This window comes from Solanum verrucosum, unplaced genomic scaffold, assembly GCF_900185275.1.
Source record: "Solanum verrucosum unplaced genomic scaffold, falcon-dt-bn FXZP01000022.1, whole genome shotgun sequence".
Classification (NCBI taxonomy): domain Eukaryota; kingdom Viridiplantae; phylum Streptophyta; class Magnoliopsida; order Solanales; family Solanaceae; genus Solanum; species Solanum verrucosum.
Window position 1 is genome coordinate 931,683 of NW_026020086.1, and position 22,752 is coordinate 954,434.

The 22,752-nt window shown below is 27.8% G+C and overlaps 2 protein-coding genes across 2 annotated transcripts in view; both read right to left on the reverse strand.

Annotated features, from left to right (window-relative positions):
• The window catches only part of LOC125824410 (uncharacterized), a 106,208-nt gene that overhangs the window by 81,875 nt on the left and 1,581 nt on the right, over window positions 1-22,752 (reverse strand). The window lies entirely within an intron of this gene.
• Window positions 14,967-18,317, reverse strand: LOC125824412 (uncharacterized). The gene is given in 3 exon segments (XM_049503786.1): window positions 14,967-15,229; window positions 15,231-16,303; window positions 18,082-18,317. Coding segments are annotated over 2 exon segments (1,122 nt in total). The 5' UTR covers window positions 16,278-16,303; window positions 18,082-18,317; the 3' UTR covers window positions 14,967-15,154.

Below are 22,752 nucleotides of genomic sequence, written 5' to 3' on the forward strand. Positions count from 1 at the left end.
CTAGGTGGGGAAGAGACATATAAATAGGAGAAGGAAGGGAGTGATAAGAGGGGTTGAAAATTTATGAAATAATGTAATAAGTTTTTTTGCTTATCACTGATAAGTAACTCTGCTTATCATCAATTTAAGGATAAGTACATTGACTTATAGACTTGTTTAATACGTCTCTTAAAAAGGAAGATTTTCTTTTTTAATTATTTTTTTTATTCGGCAGGAAGTGCGGGAATTTCGATGAGAGAAATGATTCAGTGTTGTCGGCCTTATTGTAGCTTTAAGGACTCGCACAGTTTTTATTTTTTAAGCAATTTAGTTGTCTTACTTTCCTTTTTAGATTATTTTATTTTTTTCATTTTTTTAGTTGTCATAATTTTTTTTAGAGTAAAACAATATATCATTTTAAGACATGTTTTTTTAATTCTATTGATAAGAAATAATATTTTTTGTATAATTTTTGAATAACTAAAAATTTATTTTTAAAATAATCAAATATTGACTCTCGAAAAATGTAATAAGACAACTAAATAGAAACAGATGAAATATTTACTATGATTTTTTAATTCTAGTATTTTAGGTATGAATTTAAGGAAAGAAAAGTTATTTTTTTTCCTTTTTTTAATTTTATGCTCAGTCAAACTATAAACGGGAGTAGTAATTATTTATGTTTATGTTTGATAGAAGAAGAATATAAGAACGAAAAATATTTATTGATTGACCACAAGTGAGAATTGTTATTGTTTTTTTCCTTATTTGGTAGAAAAATATTATGGGAACTAATTGGAAATTACTAGTATTATATTCTTTCCAAGTATAGAAAATATTTTCTTCGGTGTAAAATAATTCACATAAAGTTATTTAATTATTACTATTTTTTACCGAATTTGTACTTGATGCATTCTTAATTCAAATTTCATTGTATAAATTTAATGATATTATGTTAATCTGAAAAAAAGAAATTATAATTAGTCAAAAGTTGCTTTTTAAATTTTCGGAAATTAGTGAATTTCTTAATTTAGCGGGAAGGTCAAAGAAGTTAGTGACTTAGTCCGTTCAAATTTTTAAAAATAATTATTTTGAACTAGAATGAGTATATTTCTTTTTCTGGCACATTTTTTGTTTGTTCTGATTTGCTTAGATATCAAGAATTTAATTTGACTGAATCTAATTTGACTGAATTTAAATTTAAATATCGTGTTATAAAAAAAATTGAGATTTTAATTTTTTATTAAATTGAATGTGATATCTGTTTTGAGATTTTACTAATCTAAATTTGTGCTTAAAAATCTAATTTACGTAATGAAGTATTTTTTTATTAAATACGCTCTAAAATAATTAAGAATAAAAAAATATTTATAGCTCAATTTCATAGGACTAAAATAGCATTAAATTTTGCTAACCCTATTGAGAAAAATGTGACAACAAAATTTATTGTTATTTGACACAATGCACAATCATTGACTGTTATAGATAGGGACGTCATAATTATTATTATTAAATTGTAACCAATTTTGTTTTTATATTTCTTTTGACTGAACAAAAATAATTATTTCCTTTTTAATTATTACATTTTTCCTCTAAAAATAAATTTATTATATGTGCGTTTTGAAATTTGAACATTTAATGCACGGATAAACAAGAAGCAAATTCTTTTTTTTTTTAGGAAAATATAATTTAATGGCATACACCTAAGAGATGACAATATCAAATCTGTATAAATTTAAAATTTAAAGATTTATGTAATTTTTTAATATAAATGTATTAATAGCTCGATATTTCCTAGAAAGAAGAATCTAGGATGAGATAGATAAGCTTCCATTTCAATACTTTGACCGTCTCAAATTATTTATCATTTTCTGTTTCACATTTTTTAGAAAATATTGATTTATATCAAAGCATCTGTCATAATTTTTAAAATAGTTTTCTCAAATTAGTTATAAGAATCTAGGAGGAGATTAGCTAGCAATTCAATTCCTTAAGCGTCTCAAATTATTTGTCGTTTTCTATTGCACATTTTTTAAAAATATTTTATTCATATCAAATTATATGTTGTGATTTTTAAAAATAGTTATCACAAATTAATTATTATTTTAAAAGTTTAAGATAATCCTTTTTTTATTAGTTTTTAAAAAGCGTGTAAAAGATAAAACGTTAAATAATTTGAGATGAACAAAGTATTATTTAAGAGTGAGTTTAACTATTGTGTCCTTATTCATGTTTTAAGATACAAGAATAATTACTATTAAAATAAAATGGGAAAAAAATATCTCAAACTTTTATAATAATAAATTATTTATAAAATCACGATAAATAATTTAAGAATCACTTTTTTGCTTTAGCATTACCCATAATTTAATTTTGTTCCTATTTTGGATTTGGAAAAGGACAAAGAACCCCCATAAAAGTAAAAGTACCAAATATAGGAATATTAATCACTTATGCATAACGTGAAATTTATTTGCAGCATCTGTCCATGATAAAATTTTATTGGTCTAAAATCTTGTAAATTGGTAAAAGTTTATGTGCACTCATATTACATTAAATAATTATAATTTTTACGTTGAAATTTGAGGTTTTTATGTGCACTCATATTACATTAAATAATTATAATTTTTACGTTGAAATTTGAGGTTAGAATTATATCTACTAATTAATTAAATTAAGTGATAATTGTGTATATAATTATACGTATAATATTTTAATTAAATTGATGAAAATATCATATGTGAGTAAAAAATTTCCAAGTGAAACTTCATTAAAGTTTCTAGATTTGAATATAAATATCATTCTTATATACATGTTTAATAAGTATTAAATTGTTTAATAAGTCAAATAATGACTTTAATTTACAAAATTTTCCACGGTTCAACATCTATATATAAAAGTTGAAACCTCTATGAAAGATAAAGCAAGTAAAGTCACATCTTGAGAACTACTTAAGCAATTTCTTAAGTCAAGTTCTTGCGCTATATATCGATTATGATCTTCACTAATAAATCGAGTTCAATGTGTCCACGATGAAATCATGTCAATATGTATCTTGTCAATAAAAGGCCCAAATAATGACAATACATGTGTAGACATTAAAAAATTATGAGACTTTACGAGGTGAATTCAATTTCAGTAGGGTTTTTTCAGATTATTCTATCTTAAATCTTAATTCATGTCTATATAAAGGTTAATATATTCTCTTGAAGAGGCATCTCAAAAAATTCATAAATTCATGATCAATTTTTCACAAAGATATCAAAATGTGGTCGAACTCTTCTTGATAACCAAATATGAGAAGGTACATATTATCCTAATTCGAGAAATATACCACTAACAACCCTTGAATCACATAAAATCTTAAAGAGAAAAAAAAATAGAGAATAAACAAATTTGTACTCACAATTGATGAATAAAGTTATTATTTCTATTTATTTTGTGATTGCGGTATATTTTCTGTATTTGAAAATAGTGTATATTTAAAAATGAAACCGTTCCAAGTCATCATCCAATTGATAAAATTATTTTAATTCATAATTACGATTTAAAAACCACGTTCATATTTATCAAAAAGCATGTTAAGGATCAATACTTTAATAGAAAAATCAACAATTTTGTTCATAGACAAAACACATATATACATATATTTTATAATATAGAATCAACATATGAAATCTCAAATGCAATAGCTTGTCTGCACACAAAGTTTTATTCAATATCATAGTAAAACATATGTTAAAAAGAGACATACATGAAAAACGAACATTTCTTCAATAGAGATGTAACGATCCAAATATGCATCCTAGGTCGAATATCTATTCAAGCCTAATAACTAATATAAAATGTGTTCAAATTCTAACTCAAATCTATGGAGTGTTACCGAAATCTAGTTGTTCGGACAAACTATAATATAAGAATGAAAAAAAATAAAATAATATATAATGTTGTCAGTATGCCCCTTGCAACTAATGCATATATCATGGCATAGACAAGCGCACTCAATAAGGATGGTGACAAACACGAGATACACAAGGAAAGGAGATCACATGCAAGTGCGCAACTCACAACGGGTACACAATATTTGTGCCTATGTATACCCAAAGTCGTATTGGTCCAAAAGTTTGGACATATACATAAGTTATATATTATACGGACCAAAAATCAAAATATATCACAATTTATGAGGGATCAAAATATCTATTATTTTGATAAATTATATTGAAGTTGATTGAATATGAATTGGTAAATTTATATTAGATTGAAGTCGCTTGATCGATTCGTTAGCTATTTGGGTAACAAATAATATTAAGAAAATGTGTAAAATATAGATAAATATTATTGGTCCGAGTGTTTACGATATTCTCGAAAGGGAAGAGGAATAATAATGGTCTTTATTTTAGTTATTTTTTAATTTTGTTGTCTGATTCAGTTGGTTGGTCCAATGGGGTTGTCTACATAGTAATTCCACTCAATTTAATGCCAATTTTCTTACATTCTTTTCTGGTCTAATTTACTTTCCGTTTCAAATTATATGTTGTATTTTTTTTACACGCTATTTTTTCTGTTTAATAATAGTTGTCCACTAATAATTTTGTATACTTCTTAAGAAATTATAAATAAAAGGTAATTAGACTATATCACTATTGAAATATAATAAATATAATATCTTGAAAAATGTAATAGAGAGATTACTATAATTAATGATATGGGGAAATTAGGAACTAAGTGTAAGATTAACCATTAATTTTGTAAAGTGGACAAGTATTGCTGGACATCCCAAAATAGTAGTATAGTTTGTACTAATTTGTAGGCCCTATATATATATATATATTATGAATATTATTGTTATTTTATTTTTATTTATGTTTTTTGAAAAATATAATTCTTCTTCATTAAATAAACAAATTATTTGTAATCTTTAAAAAAAATAGTTATCATTAAAAATAGGGATAAGGGTTTGAAAAATACCCCAACTTTGGGCGAATTTGCTGTTGCGATACTAAATTTTCATGAGGATCTATTACCTCCCTAGACTATTTAATACCGTATTTTAAACATATATATTTGCCCACGTGGACATAAAAAATAATGCAAAATTATAAATAGTAATGTGTCCACGTGGGCACATATATACCTTCAAAATACACTATTAAATAGTTCAGGGAGTAAAAAATACGGTATTAAATAGTCTAGGGAGGTAATAGGTCCTCATGACAGTTTAGTATCGCAACAACAAATTCGACCAAAGTTAGGATATTTTCCAGACTCTTATCCCTTAAAAATAAAATCAAAATATTGATTAATTTTATAATTTTTAAAATAAAAAATAATTTTAAAAAATTACCCTAGATAATTTGAGATCGAAAAAGTATTTATTTAATATTTATTGTTGAAAAATGAGTCGGTAAAATGGACTTGTATTTCATATGGGTAAGAAAGAGATGAGGGAAGAGGATACAAAAATGTGAATGAATTTTTGGTTGTCCTTTTCCTATTGAACTCTGAAAAATATATATATAACTATGTATTATATTTATTGAGTTGACTTAAATATTTAAAAAATAAATTAAATTTAAATTTTATAAATTTTTAATTATAGAAAATGATCTTAAACACTAGTAATTGGGTTATGAATATAATTTTATACATACTTATTGTTATTCTTTGAAAAAATACAAAGTTTATATTGTTCCTATGTACCAAATATTTATCTCTGCTCTTATAAATATTTCGTACATAGAAACAAAAAATGAATTTAGTAGAATTGGTTGATCCCTCCGGATTTAATTATAAGTCTCCAATTTATTTATTTTTAAATAAAATTATATTTTATAAAATTAATCTAACTATTAATATGACATGCTAGGTAGATTTAGTGTTTATTAGGATTAACTTATTTTTAGATGTTTTTGACTTTTAAGTAGTTTTTTTTTATAGTTTTGGAGGTGTTTGAAAAGGTTATAAAGTGCTTTTAAGCACTTACTTTTAGGCTAAAAAAGTTTTAAAATAAGTCAAAATTAGAATACCATCTAGTCATAACTTTTAACTTTTGATTTATAAGTTATTTTTTATAAGTCTATCTAAACAGACCCTTAATATAGTTGTTCTTAATAGATTTCTCGTCTAATGTTTAATATTCATATTAAAATTTGATTAAATTCGAATCACATATTGTAGGACTCATTTTTAAGATAAAATTCCTAACAAGATATTTTTCATTTCCATAACTCAAATCAAAATCTCTAATTAAAAATAAAATAAAACAAATGCTAGTTCGTAATTAGAGCAGTAAATAAAACTCTTTTTTGTTCCAGTAACATAAGTAAACTCTCTTATAATTATTGTCATCTCCTCTGTGACCATATAATATTTGTCTACAAATATTTGACTTGTACTTATATATTATGCTATCATGAAGTTTCCTATGAACACCGCCAAGGAAAATAATTCATGTGTACAACTCAATTCATGGTGGAAATGGAAAAGAATAGCTGAATTCGGAGTTATTTGAATTGTATGACATTGTTGGGCTATTGTATTTCGAAGGGGACAAGTCAAAGAGTATTATTATTGAATCGGTGTAGATTATGTTGCAGTGGCTTGAATAGAGCGATATATCGGGCGCCTCAACCTAAATATTTGTTTATTCGTTTTTGTCAAAAAAAATTCAACTGTAATTTATTATATTTGTGGTATATAATGTATAATTTAATATTTTATTGTTTTATCCATATTATAAAGTTAATTAAAAATAGAAAACGAATCGAGGCTATTTAAATGCTTTACTGCCGTAAAACTAGTTATCATATAAATTTTTTATAAAGTTCGAAATTTAAATGATGAATTTTTTTTTAAAAAAAAATTAAAATAATGGGGGAAAAACATTAAAATCAAATTATTTATAGCGCGTGAAATTCATAAATTATTTATGAAATTGACGGATCACAAACTAGAAATTTAATGTTTATCTGGGTCCCCCAAAGAATTGTTGATAATAGGCATTTTAATGAATTTCTTAAAATAGGTTATTTGAAAAGGTGGCAACATTTTATTCAACATGAAATTTGAGCCACTAAAAGAGTAAAGTCTTCTTTCATTATTTCTGTTCTCTTATATATATATATCCTAGTTTTGCCCCCACATAAAGCAAGTTACTAATCGATTAATAATTGTTATGCTATCAAATCAAATTATATTTTCTTTTATAAGTATTATTTAGTTTTTCTAGATCGTGAATTTATTCGAACTTTTCTATTTTTACAAGATAAAAATAAAATTTACATATTCCATACTTTCTCAGATCTCATATGTTAGACTACTGAATATATTATCATTGTTATATTATCTTAGCTTTTGTGTAAGAGATTCGTTCGAACAAAAGAGGTTGTCAAGTTAAAATGAAGGAAAGGATCAAAAGTGGGTTGTATTATTTGAAAATTGAACAATCTTACCTTTCGTTAGCCTTTTGGTCTAACATTATCGTGATTATAAGGGGGGGGGGGGGGGAGGGGGAATATTGATTTTACTTTTGACATATCACATATAATGAAGATTCAACTCGAAGGTAATTGTAAAACATAATAAAAAGCGCAGGTAATTTTGGACCTTTTCTTTCGAAGATTTTGAATGCATAAAATCCACATATTTCATGTTGATACTCTGCGAATGACAAGAATAAATACAAGATGATTTGCTAATGATAAGGGGCATGAACAAGTGCAAACAGTAACATATAAACATGTAGTATTACAATTACGGTAGGATGAAAAATATTCTTCTACCCTCGATTAAATATTTCGAATTTGAGTTCGAAGAATGAAAAACAAAGAGGTTCGTTCAAATGCAATGTTGAAATTAACAAGTCCTACGGTAGAGGAAATCTTTGAACTGGATTTTAGTCCTATCTCTTAGTATCAATAGCGGTGGAGTTAGAATTTTTTATTGATAAAGTTTAAAATATGAAGAAAAAAATATACAAACTAATCAAAGGGAGTTCAATATCTATTATATATATATAAAAATTTAATAATAAATAAATAATGTAATTTTCTATTAAAAGGGGTCCGGATGAATCGCTAGCCCCAAACTGGCTCCGGCCCTGCTTATCAATGGAGAGAAACCTATTAATGCTATTCACAAGGACTCAAAATAATATTTTTCTTGTTTGGATTTAACTCATATTTATTTATCAAGAAATAAAATATGTTTTACATTATCAATATCTTTTAATCGATTATAACATATTATTTACTTCTTTTTTCTGAAGGTTGTCATGTTATGATTACCAAAAATAATTACCTATTATAGGTCTATAAAAAAAAAAAGATGATATTATCGATATCGGATTATTGGATTATCAATTCGGAAAAATGTTGTATTATTTAACTATTGGTTTGGGATTCAATTTGTCCAAAATTCTTAACAATTTAATCAATAACCCCATAAATTTTATTAAAATTATTTTTTTACCCTTGAATATAGAAACTTTCTTTAGGGCTTTAGAAAATTGGTCTTACCCATTAAGGATCGATAATTAAAATTGCTAATTCAATAATCGACATTTTCACTTATTTAGTTACTATTAGTTTAGCATATATATAGAGTGATAATCAAAATATTAATATGCCAAATTAATACTTTTTACGTCTCAATTTATGTGGCATAATTTAACTTGTCACAAATAATATAACTGTGTTGATTTGATAAAGTAAATAAATAAAATAAATATATTTATTTTGATATAAAGACCAAGTAAAATAAATCCGCGACATAAATATATTCCAAACTTTCATGAAAGTACATGTGTTTGAAAAATTCACATGTTTGAATATTTGATTATTTGATATTAAAATATATGAGTTTAAATTTTTATTCATTTTTTGAAAAAATATTATTACTACAAGTTTAATAACTTTTTAAGCATTTCAATATTTTTATAAAGGCTACTCTAAACAAAGATAATTTTGTTCCATCATGTGATAAGCAAAGATTTAAACTTTATGTGTACTAAATTTTAGAATATCAATATCATGTATTAGTTATTGAGTTCTTAATTTAATTTTTATATATTCAATAGATTTCTTAATACAAATATATAATTTAAAATTTAGGGGTGTACATGGCCGGATTGGTTTTGGTTTTTCAAATATCAAACCAAATCATATGTGTCGAATTTTTGAATCTATAAACCAAACCAAATCAATTAAACTTGAGTTTTTTTCGGATTTTTTCGGGTTTTTCGGATTTTCGGGTTTTTCCGGTAAAGTATTCATACAACACATAATTTACTTGTACTTCAAATATTTCTTTAGCCCTATCAAAATACAACTATCTAAGGTGTTTCTTAAGAAAATAACACAAAATATGATATGAGTAATGACACTAAAATAATCAACAAAAAAATAATAAAAATGAAATCGCGTAAAACAAATATTGCAAATTAACAAGTCATAATGAAAATGATCATAATTTAAAAGTACTAAATCATGCTAAAATAAGTTTAATAAGTATTAGTTACATGACTAAATATTAAAGGAAATTAAAATTAGATTATGTATTTGAATTGTCTAAACCAATGTAAAATCAAAGAACAAATATTCAATATTATTGTCATTCTTAGTGTTGAATTGATTTTCTTTTTGCATTAGCATTAATTTGATTTTGATTTAAGCTTTATTATAATTATCAACATATGTGAACTATAATCTTTATTGAACCATTTAGAATTCTAAGTTTCAAACTTGAAATAATATATTAAAGATATAAACTATGAAAAAGTATTAGAAATATTTAAAAATTATATCAAAGTAAATAATTTTATGTATAAAATAAAATTTTAAAATTATGTATATAATGTCGGGTTGGTTTGGTCTCGGGTTGATTTTTTTAGTTAAAACCAACCCAACCCAAATATAGTCGGGTTTTTTTTTTCCAATACCAAACCAAGCCAAACCAACTACTAGTCGAGTCTTTTTTCTCGATTTGACTCAATTTGTGATTTGATTTGATTTTCGGTTCGATTTTGTACACCCCTAATTTTAATATGTAACACCAAAACCTTTTTGTACATCAAGAATAATTTAATTATGTAACGACAAAACCTTCTTGTACATCAAGAATTATGCTTTCTTTAATTGGAAGTCATCAAGAGCAACTGTTAATTATTTTCCATTATTTTCCCCTTTTCAATCTTTTGTCTTTTTGGGTGGGTGGTAGAGGCGAATACAAAGTTTTAACCTTATGACGTATGGATTCTAAATTTTATAATAATATGCTTGTGATAATAACTGGATTCTAAATTTAATATTTGTATATATTTAATAAACTTCTTTACACTAATGCATTGTCTAAAGAAATATTGTTAAGTTTAGTTGAACTCGTATCTATACTTTTAGCTCTCTCAGTTGCTGCTTAATATAACACTATTATTAGTATAATAGTTAGCACAAAGTTTTTTTTTTTGTTTCCCACCTGGCGTACGATACAATTCGAATTCGGATAAAAAAGTCTCAAATTGGAATAAAGCGCTTCCTAACAAAGGTGACTCTGTACCTAAGGAGACTCAAACTTGAAATTTCTTGATTAAGGATGAAAGAGTACTTATTACTCTACCACAATCCTGATCGGTAATTAGCACGTTAGTGCTCCTCAACAACCTTATGTACTATTATGTGTAACCTGTCTCATTCTAATCTTACATAGTTAAAGTGAAACATTTTTGTTGTTTGATGAAATGACACTTCCCCACTAAATTTAGTAAATTGATGTGCTTGGTGGTGACTGGTGAGTGGTGACTGGCTTTTAAAAAACCCACTAATTATATTATTTGCTTAATCAACAAGGGTTGACTTGAGTGTCCTTTAGGTAACATGAATAAAGAGGATAATATAAAGGAAATTAAAAGTATTTAATTTCTTTTCTTTTAAATTTAATCAAGTAAATCAAATACTCAATTTTTTTGGTCGAAAGAGGATATAAACTTTAGATAAAGTGCCCTATATATAAATCATAAAATTTCGGAAAAAAATGTTTAACTAATCAACCTTTGTAAGTTGGGGATCAGGTGCTTTACTAAGAATAAGGTTTGCAATGCTATTGCATCCATTGTTCCTTCACGATAATGGGAACAAATTTCGTGTATATATATATATATATACTAGTGAACTTCTCCGCGCTTCGCGCGGTTAAAAAGAGTGATAAAATTTTGATAATTTTATTAAATATAATATTGATGTAAGAGAAAAACGTTTGATGAGTACTTAGTAGACTTCCAATGAAGTTATTAAATTTTTTACTATTTTGAACAAAAAAATTGCAATAAGAAATTCACATAAGATACAAAATAAAGATAAATCATATCAATAAAAATGCAACATCATTCTTAATTCCTTACTCATTAAAAATAGAAGGAAAAATATGAAATCAATACACATATCTTTCGAGTTCTTATGAACGTCCACTCCCACAAGCCGATCACCATTTCTCATCTTATTCTTCAAATCACATTAAAATATGAATATAATAAGCACCGGAAATATAACAACCTAAAAATCTAATGTGATCTTCTATAAAATCCTGCAATGATTTTATTTACAGGGCTACTATATGAAATACCAAATAATATGATGAATATGACTATTAATTATTTTATAGGTCATAATAATATAAAGTTGTGTGGAGTAATTAATGAAAATAAAGACAAATTAATTTTTACATTTAACATATTCTAAAAATGTTTTTTTTTTTAATTTCTTTGCCATGCACATTTAATATAATTAACAGTTAAATATTTTTTAAATTCTTTTAATATAGCACATAAATAAAAAAAGAAATCTAAAAAAATATAGAATTGCATTTCTTGACTAAAGAAAAATATCACCCTCACTTTTTCTCTTCCTAACTGTTCTGTGGTGATATAACTATTTAGCACAAGTCAATAAGTTACTAAAGATTTTAAAAGAAACATGTATATATATAAATAATTTACAATCCTTCTAAAAATTAAATATCCACTTAATATATTTTAGCAAGAGGACTATGACATGTTAATTAAGTAAAAAGTTTAAATTTATCTAATTAAGACTATCCGTCAATAAAAAAATTTCAAATCTTAACACAATTTTAAATTTAAAGATCCTTATACTTGTTAAGTTTAAAATTATTAAGTACAAATTTAGTCAAGACTTCTTGTTAATTTGTTGATAAATTCATTTTAACTATTCTATTATAATGGTAACAAAATAAGCTTATCCGTGCTTAAAATTATTTGAACATATAGTTATTAGTTAACACATTTTCATTCGGAAGTAAGTTTTAAACATATAATTAACACTTTTTCATTTTTAAATAAATTTTGAACCCGCGAGTAAAACATAATAGTCGAATTCAACAATCAATATCTTTTGAACAATATAATTAAAAATAATAATATTATTTTCCAAAAAATTAAACCAAACCTCTAATATGTATGAATAATGAAACTAATAAATCAATCAATTATCATATATTGAGATAATTTTTCATTTGACATCTCTTTATTATCCAACAATTTTTTATTATATTTTGGGTGTTAGATGAAAATAGAGAAAATACTCAAATGACAAGATGCTTCTGAAAGAACTTTTTCCATGTCTTCTCCTCCATACATGTCTCGACAATCACCAATATCACACCATGCCATGATAACTTACAGAAACAATTACAATTTCTCATAAAAATAAAATTTAAATATTATCTAATAATGTAACAACAAAAACATATTTAATGTAATTTCACAAGTAAAATATGAAGAAAAATAATAGAGAAACAGAAAAGATGTGTCCTGAAACCCTTAGCTTGATAAAGCCTGCCAAATTCATTGAAAAAAAAAGAGAGGAAACATATGAACAATGCATTTGTATTTAATTTAATATAAATATTCTTATTATGAACCCCTTTACAACAACCAAGCAATTTCATAAAAATGTAAATCTCAATTTGCTGGAACAATTATTTGACAGTATGAAAGATGCCTCAATGTTTATTGTTATATACAATATAATCATCATATTTTTGTTGATTATATAATTTAATGAAATGAAAAAAAATAAAATTCATAATAGTATAAACATAAAAATAGTAAGGAAGTTAGATTACCTTATGTCTCTCCAAAGTATTATTTTCTAATAGCAATATTGAAAAGCTAGAAAAGAAAATTGTGAAAAAAATCATGGTTGGATTTGAATTGGGGCTTCTTTTGCTACCGTATTTAAAAGAATATTATAATGACTTTTAATTAATCTTAATAAATAACATTAATGCAGAATATGAAAGGATAATCAGCTTATACACAAATAGAATAAAGAGATGAATTTAATAAAATTGAAGATGGAAATATAAGAAAATGATATAAATGACTATAATAAAAAAAAAGTTTATACTCTTATTTTATTGAAAGAACGTGAAAGAAAGAAAAGAAAGATAAGGGTTTAAAAAAATAGATAAAGAAATATAGAGGGTTTAAAAAAAAGTAAAAAAATAGATAAAGAAATATAGAGGGTTTAAAAAATAGATAAAAATATATATTGTAATTAATTTTTTATTTTCCTTAAAAGATGATTCTCTTTATATACTCACAATATTTTTAATCATTATGTATTTATGTTAATAATAAAAGTTGCAAATGATTTCATTGTTTCATCCCATAAATACATAATTATTCTAAATGAAATATATAATTTTTAATATTATAGAGAATGCCAAAAGTTTCAGATTAGGATATTAGAATTTTTTTTTTCCGGAAATGGGATTTTTCTTCTGTTTCCAACTATACAATTAATATTTAGAATATTAAATGTGATTATAGAATGTTGAATTAATCTTTATCTTTCCTTAATTATAGTAAAATTGTAATTAAACGTTTATTGTAACCTTTCTCTTTCCTTAATTATAATAAAATTGTAATTAAACCCTTATTGTCCATAAATGGTAATTTTCTCTTTCCTTAATTATAATAAAATTGTAATTAAACCTTTATTGTCCATAAATGGTAATTTTCTTTCTATTCTTGCAATGCAAGTAATGCTTAATTTATTGAATGTAATATTAAATCATATTATATTTAGTGTGATGAAAGATTAAAAGAATTGAAAAAATAGATAAATAGGAATCCTAACTTCTAAGAGGTGCCACATCAGCAGTTTCTCATTCAGATTTATATATAGATATAGATTCTTTTTCCGAGATATTTTTAAACATATCGAGAGAGCGCGTAAACAACTCACCTTCCACTTGTCCCACACATGTTTTAAAAAATCACCAATTTTATGTTCAAACCCTACCAACACTTTCTTGAGAATCTTACCAACACTTTGTTCTTCTTTTCCCTTTTCCTTCTTTGTCATTTGTTGAGTTTACCCTTTCTCTTTTTTCTCCATTTGTTGCTACAACTTTTCAAGATTTAGATGCACACTATTATGCACCTTAAAAGTACTTTATTGTCCTAGAAAAGTGAAAGAATGACATTGGCCACTAAGCCAACCCCAAACAGGGCTTTATTAGTCTTTTTGCTCTCTATAGCATTCCACTTTTATCGAGGATTAGGGTAAAGCTTAGTAGGTAGTCGAGACTTGTCTAGTTTCCTTATCAGTATTGTTGTGGTTACTCTTCTACAATCTTTTTCTTCGATTTTAGTATAACATGTTTCATTTGCTTTAGTGATCATATTATTTGTTCTTGCTAATATTGTTTTCTTCTTCACTATTGTATTTTCTTTACTTGCTTGATTTTTTATATGGTTACTTAAGCCGAGGTTGTATAAAAGATAGCCTCTTTACCCTTATAAGATGGGGATAAAGCTACATACACACCAACCTCTCCAGACCGCACTTGTAGAATTACACTGGACATTAGAGAGAAATCGACTAAGTTCCTTCGAAGACATCCGATAAAATTGGAACGCTACAACAACAATATATCCAAGAACAATGCTTTTCATTTGACAAGTATTTTGATGTAAAATGTGTATCACATATATTGGCAAAACTCAAAAGGTAAGAGAACCTATTTTTCTCATTACAAAGATGGAAAAAACTCAACTTATTACAGCTAAAACATCTGCAAACTTGAGTGGAAAAACAACACTAAGGTCTAAAACTAGCAGATGAAGCAAGACGAATAAGTTAACGTGTGAGTATCATCGTGGTGATCGCTGACAACCTCCTGGGAGAAGGAATCGGAACTTATCTGCGTTTTCAATGACGTGTGTTGGGAAGATGAACCGCGGATGCTGATCGAGGTATTGATCCCATTTTCTTGATCAATTCTTGAAAAGAATACTCCTCAGGTAACATGTCATAAAGATCAGCTCCCTCACATATTAGCTTCTGAATCCTAGAATACTTTAGGAAGTTTGTACGTCGAACTCTGTCTGCGTGACTGTAACCAGTCATTTTGAATACGAAATCTTGCAGATTCCGGAAGCAAAAGCTGCAATGCCAACCTGCATCAGAAAGTATAACATCTGTTTGGCGGGAATGTCTATATTTCGTCCACCTGTTGTAAATGTGAACACTGGCGCGCCAGCTACTATAGTCCACAGGGAACTCGAAAGAGTACATGTACTGTCTAAGTTCAAGATGCATCACGGGAGGCATACCGTCACACCACTGAAGAAGTTTAATAGTGTGGTGGCTTGGGATTTCATCGGTATCTGACATAATGAGAAGGTCATCTTCAAAGATACCAGCAGCATGAAGTAACCTGTTCATTGCAATGCGTTGTTGTCCTTCTAGTTTAAACGGATCTTCATGTAACTCAGGGGATGCAATCCGGCCAGGAAATACACCATGTACAATCTTATCCTCAGCAAATGCAAATCGTTCCCGATGATCAGAGAAGTACAATGGCTTTGGAAGTCCAGTAAAAGTAGTGTTGGCTTCCAAGATGACAAATTTCGTAACATAGGGATAGAGCTCGCGCCACCTTACTTCAAGCAAGTCTAGCTCATTGCTGAATATGATCCCATCAAATACACGACGTGGTTCAGGACGTAGAGTCCATCCATGTAGGCGACAAAGATTATCCATAGAAACATTTTCAGCATAATAATGTGGCAAATGCTCAAATGGAGGTGGAGGTTTGTCCCAAAGTGGACGGAAGAAATAGGAGATCTTATGGAAATGGAGGTAAATGCCAAAGAGCAAAATTGGTACTAGTATCAAGAGCACGATATAAATCACTTTTCCATGAGATCGTCTGGAGATAAGGCGAGAATGTCTTGGGACCATCCGAGACCACGGCATAAGTTTGCCTAACATCTTCTCATGGTTCAAAGTTATATAGTCTGCACATTTTCAGATGAGTTAGGAAAAACCCGAATCATTGTATATTTCGATTTGAATTAGGAATTCCGTGTCCAACTCTAAGTAGCCATTAAGTACATATGCATCTGATCATATATGTATTATCTATTCCAACAAATAATACAAGAGAAGGTGCGAGATCTAAATACAATATCTCTCCATGGCACCAATACTAAGTACGCTATGGTTTGTAGCTTTAGCAGGTCTATTGATAGAGATTAATCACTTTTTTAGGTTCAAAAGACAAATTGTCCTCGCATGCTATGCTACATAGAACGCACGCTCACTCGCCAAGATTGCTAAAATGCCCGGCTAGACATCTATTAACATAGAAAAGTACTATGCCTGCAAATCTATTGAAACAAAAACTAGATCTCCAGATGAATGTATATTGCTCACAGATTCACATGCATTGAGTTCTATAAAACAAAAAAACGTAGATGATACATTGAAGTCTTACTAGAGGAGATACTTAAGAGAGTTTCTGTTGAGCTTTATCGAAAAGACAATCATCTCTAAAAGTATAGTTTGTTTTAATCTGATAGTTCGTGCTAGGAAACAGGGGTACAATTCGTCGAAAAATTACACTATATCTATAAGGTCAAAATTATTTGTGTATATATAGAAGATGTTGAATCCTTTTAGTTTCTTTGTGTGTTTACATCTTTATATTTCCCTTTAGTAAAAATTCTGGCTCCACCACTGTTGGGAAACAAACTTCTCAAATCCCTCCCATCTCTATTTTTACTTCGTCCACAAAGTGCAAAAGGAAGGAAGAAATATACTACATAGTACCCAAGACCAAAATCTTTGACATAGCATATACTAAATCATTCTTCAAGACATGAGACTTGTGGAAACAACTTGTAATCGACGAAAATACAATCAACCAGGGGAGAAAACAGTATCTCAACAAGAATATATTCACGCAATACTTATGTCTCCCTGTTACCAGTGGTGGAGCCAGGATTTTCACCAAGAGGTTCAAAATATGAAAAGCAAACACACGAAGAAGCAAAAGAGGGTTCAACATTCACTATAAAATAATTTTAACTAGGTATAAACAGTGTAATTTTCTGCTGATCCTCATCTGGCTCCGCCCCTTTACCATTACTAATTTCAGCAGGAACATGAAGAAGTAAACGGTATTGGAACGCTACTCACTACTCCAGTAGTCAGCTTACGTTTATCTTTCAACAGTTCGTGTTTACTTAGGATAGTTTATTAGTGTTCAATAATTCTTCTTAGTTGTTGCAACTCTATTAATCACTTACAATAATAATATTCAATAGAGGTTTATATGGAGAGCTCAATTTTCCATGTTTATGTATGACTACAACAAGTGGCGAACCAGAATTTTCACGAAGGGGATTCAAAATAGAAAGAAGTAAACATACGAAGAAGGCAAGGGGTTCAATATCTTCTATATATACATCAAAAAATACTATTGACCATGTAGATATAGTGTAGATTTTCGACTACCTTTGACTACAGCTCCTTTAGACATCTATACGAGACCACTCTGCCCCTTAGTCACACACTCACACTATCACCCTTAATACAAACATATCTCCCAATCTTGCCTTTCTACCTTGGTTCCGTTAGGATCAACTCATTCAAAACACTCAATTCTCCAACTTATTCCCACTAAGCATGTAGCATGAAGTTGGCCAGGACTTGGACCTAAATTTTTTCGACATATCACACATTCAAGACAAACTAAGCAAGTATATTTTTTTAATGGAGTTTTGCATCTTACCACAAGTACCAAAGTTTAAGCTTGGAGGAGCCAATGTGAGAATCAGGACAAAATTTAGCAATAAGTGAACTTCTAAGATCCATCTTCAAGCCTCTCCGATCGACGCCTTCTATAGCAACGTTTGCCTCATACGAGGCCTGCAAAAGCTTTCTAATAGGAAGCTATTAAGGAACTAGGATCTTTGTCCAACTTTTGACATACAATTCCAAGCAAATAATTCCATCCAAATGCTTCCCCTGCAATGAGTGACAAAGCAAAACAATATTCTGAATCAATTTCTTTAACCAAACTGGTTTGATAAAAAAAAAAACATCCTCTTTTAACACTAACAAACTGATTACAAGATGAGGCGAAAAGACAGAACATTCTAACATGAAACATGGTCATAAGGATGTTTCTGCTAGATTCTACTCTACATCCTCAACAACAACAACATATTCAGTGTAATTACACATGTAGATAGGTTGTTTCTTATAGATACTCAGCTCAGAAATCGATAAACCTACTCTACATCCTGAATGTCGTAAAAGAAGATCATGAATATTGAAAATACATTAATTTTTCAGAAATCAATACAAAGCAGGATAAACCACATGTGTTTCAACAACATATTAAGTGTAATTCCATAGGTAACATCTAAGGAAGGGTGGTATGTACACCGATCTTACCACTCCCTCGTGGAGATAGAGAGTCTATTTCCTAAAGACCCTCGGCTGAATTATACCATTTGTGTTTAATAAGTGGAGAACTATTCATGAATATGTAGCCATTTATTTCCCCAGAAAAAAAGTCAATAGACAGCAGAATATACTACTAGGTTGTCTTTAATAAGTGCAAATATGATTCTATATTTTGACAAAATTATTCACATCATTAAATTCCATTCACCTCTCTGACTTAAAATATTTCCATAACAAGAAAAGGGTAACAAACAAATCTTACCAAAAAAGTTACAATTTTGTAAACTAAAATCCATTCAACACAAACTAATAATAAATGAAACCAAACAAAACCCCAACACAAACAAATTACACATCTCAGATTTCAAGATTCAAAAAATGAACAAAACAACAAACAAAGAAGCTAAATATGAACAAGAAATGATTTTTTTATTTTTTTTTTTTTAAAAAAAACCCACCTTTAATTTGAGCTGGAGAGACTGAAATAACCAGATTTCAAAACCAAGTTATAGAATAAATTGTCAATATGAATATCCCTATATATGTCAATGGCTACCATATAAATTTTTACAAAGAAATATGAGATGGGTATTTAATATTATGCAAAAATATTTGTATATTTTGCAAATTATGAAGAAAAATGAAGAAGCTTTAAGGGCATTAATGGCATGTGACAAACAGAGGAGAAGAGAAAGAAGGACTGGTTAAACAGGCTTTGAAAATGGCAGAAAAGAGTGGGGATTCTGTACATGAATTACCATGATAAGGTCTATACTCTACACCAATCAAAATGGCTTAAAGTTTTTTTATACTAGTATATACTATATTGTATAATACCTGTATTTTGTTGCTAGATTTCCAATTATAATACAAATGATTAGTGGATCTTAAAGTATGAAAATGACATTTAATTAATGTTGGTTGGTTTGCTTGTTTTGTGGTTGTTAGAGTTCAAAGAAAAGATCACTAAAAAAAAAGCTCAAGAATATGGGTGGGGTGGGGTTGTGAATTTATATTAACTACCCGTTCGATTTATTTTATCTTATTTACTTTAAATTTTACATGTCCCTTGAAAAACGATTAATATGAGTATATAACTACAATATTTATATGGATTAATATCTAAGTATATACTCCCTCCGTCCACAATTGTTTGTCAGGGTAAGGTCATGCACATCCATCAAGAAAAATTTAATACAAGGTGTAATTTGACTAATATAACTCTACAATAGCAAGAATTGACAATTAATCTTGGACATCTATTTTTAGTATACCTGCCAAACAATTGTAGACGGAGGGAGTAATTAATACGAAAAAGTAAAATAAGAATTATTTAAACAAATGACACGTGTCAATGTATCATTGGAAATTCTAGTTTATTACCTGGGCTTGCTCGTACTGAATCCTACCCTTTCTTCATCGTCAGCACGTGCAGTAGTTCGGTGCTCCACATGGTTCGTCTTTCAGACATATGGATATTAATGTGAAAGGACAATTTTGCCCCTCAAGAACGTAGAATAGTCAGTAGTCAGTACATACTGGAATATCTTGTTTTCTAGTGGGTTTTAAATTTTAATATTAATATTATTTGAGAGTTGAATGTTTCTACCAATAAGCTGTTGCCACGTCACCTACATGAAAAGTAACTAATGATGAGATTTTTGTTTAAGTCAACTTGGTGTAAAAAAATAAAAATCAAAGATTAAAGTTAACATCAATTTTGAATCTTATAATCTATGCCCTTTAACTCGTCATCATCAGATTATTAAGGTCGACTTTAGCTTCTACTTATCGGATGGGCTTGTAGTTAAGCTCTTTTTTTTTTACCTTCGAGCGTTAAATTTTCCTGATACAAATTGTTTATCTGAGATTATCTTTTAACCTGTAAATCTTAATACAAGGTTAAATCATCGCTTGGCTAAATTTTTGCGCGCCTTTATTATCTTTTGAAAACCCTATGCTCCATAGAAATTGTCTACCCTGACACTGTCCCTTAGCATGTAGGTCTTGATACAAGATTAAAAGTCTAATTTTTTCAGAGTGATATCTCATCGATGGCTCGGCCCACCTAAATATATGAATATCCCAAATTTTCACCTTTTTTTTTTCTTTTTCCTAATTCCTCAATTACTTTGATCAATTCATTTGTAAATTTCACTGATTTATCTTATTTCTTAACTCTTTCATTATTCAATTATGTGGGTGTTATATTAAACTTGTATTGATATTCTTTTTTAAGGCAATATAACTTTTAAAGTAATTAAAATGCAATATATTTCTCAATTATAAGGAGCAAAACACTTATTTTAATTAATTAAAATTGAATATGTTGAATATATCATAAGAATTAAAATTAAAATTTATCGATAACTAAAATTATTATCCTAAAAGATAAAGTTCACTTCATAATTTGGTTGACTAGTCAATTAAATATGATTAATTGGGATCAAGCATAATATTGAGGGTTTTGTGCGCGTCTTCTTCCCAAAAGAGTCGGTTGATTAATTTAACATATTTTGACCAATAATTAGCAGCCACTTTTTATTTAGTTATTCTATGATTTCACATCCAAAAATCTTGTTAATATTTTCTATTTTCTCCTAATAGGGTGGAGCTAAAAGGTCGATTTTACTAACTCAGTCAATCTTAATAGTTTCGATTCAATTTTTATATTTGTACAAATTCTTATTTTTTAAATATGTATAAAATTAAATTTAAAATATCATAATTAATACTTGATAATCATATTCTAAAATTTAGAAATCATAAAATTTAAATTTGTCCTGGTTTCCAAGGTTATTGGGCATAATTTTCTTCCTGTTAGAAGTAAAATGTAAAGGCCCATTGGGCTGAAGAAAATGGGCTTGGAGTGATTGATAGCCAGCCCATCAGTATAAGGATCTAATTGTAATCGCCTTTTTATGGTTTCACTACCTTAAAAAGGGTTGTTTAGTATGCGGTTTAAATTTTGGAAAAAATTACTTAAATACACAACACTTCTTTACCTATTCTCAATATTTCCCTACTCTTTTATTAAAATACAAAAATCCCTTATTTTCCCCCAATTCAACTTAACCAGATACTTTATTAGTTTAAGTATCCGCCCGTTAATTAAGTATCCGTGCTGCTAACAACTTAATAATTTAAGTATCCGCCCGTTATTAATTAAAGTATCCGCGCTGCTATATTATGCATCCGCCCGTTAATTAAGTATCCGTGCTGCTAACAACTTAATAATTTAAGTATCCGCCCGTTATTAATTAAAGTATCCGCGCTGCTATATTAAGTATCCACACTGCTATATTATGTATCCGAAAAACACTAAAAAAATGAATTTTTGGTAATTAATGAAAGAGTAGGGAAAGGGAGTAATTTATTTCTTATACTATGTCATTTGCCTAATTTTTACTTAAATTTTTGTTTAACTCATTTTTTTTATCTGTATCTGTTCGTTTGTCACTCCTAGTAAATATCATTATTTAACATATAATCTTCAAATATGTTCCTCAAATATATACTTGGAAAAGAATGTAAGAAATTTTATGACTATGCCTTTTTAGTTTATACTTTATTTTTCCAAAGATTTCGAGTATGGTATGTTTTGTGAACTCTACAAGATATGCTAAGTGCTTAAATTTTCATAAATAGACTTGATTTGTGTTGAAAAATCTCACATCAATAGATAAAATAATTGATGATCTTTTTTATATGATTTAGACAATCCTCTATTTTGGAAATATCGTTAAATTAAACTCACCCCATTTGCCTTGATAACAATTTGTCTTAACTATCAATTTATTAACTAGTAAATTAATTAAGCAGAATTTTTCAAACTTATTCTGCAATATAGGTTCATTTTTTAGTCGAGACTTTATCAAAAATAGCATTTACCTTGCAAATTCAAAGATAAGATTTGCACATACACTCTACTTTTTTCAAATCTTACTTATAATAATATACTGAATATATTATTATCGCTAAAACACAACCA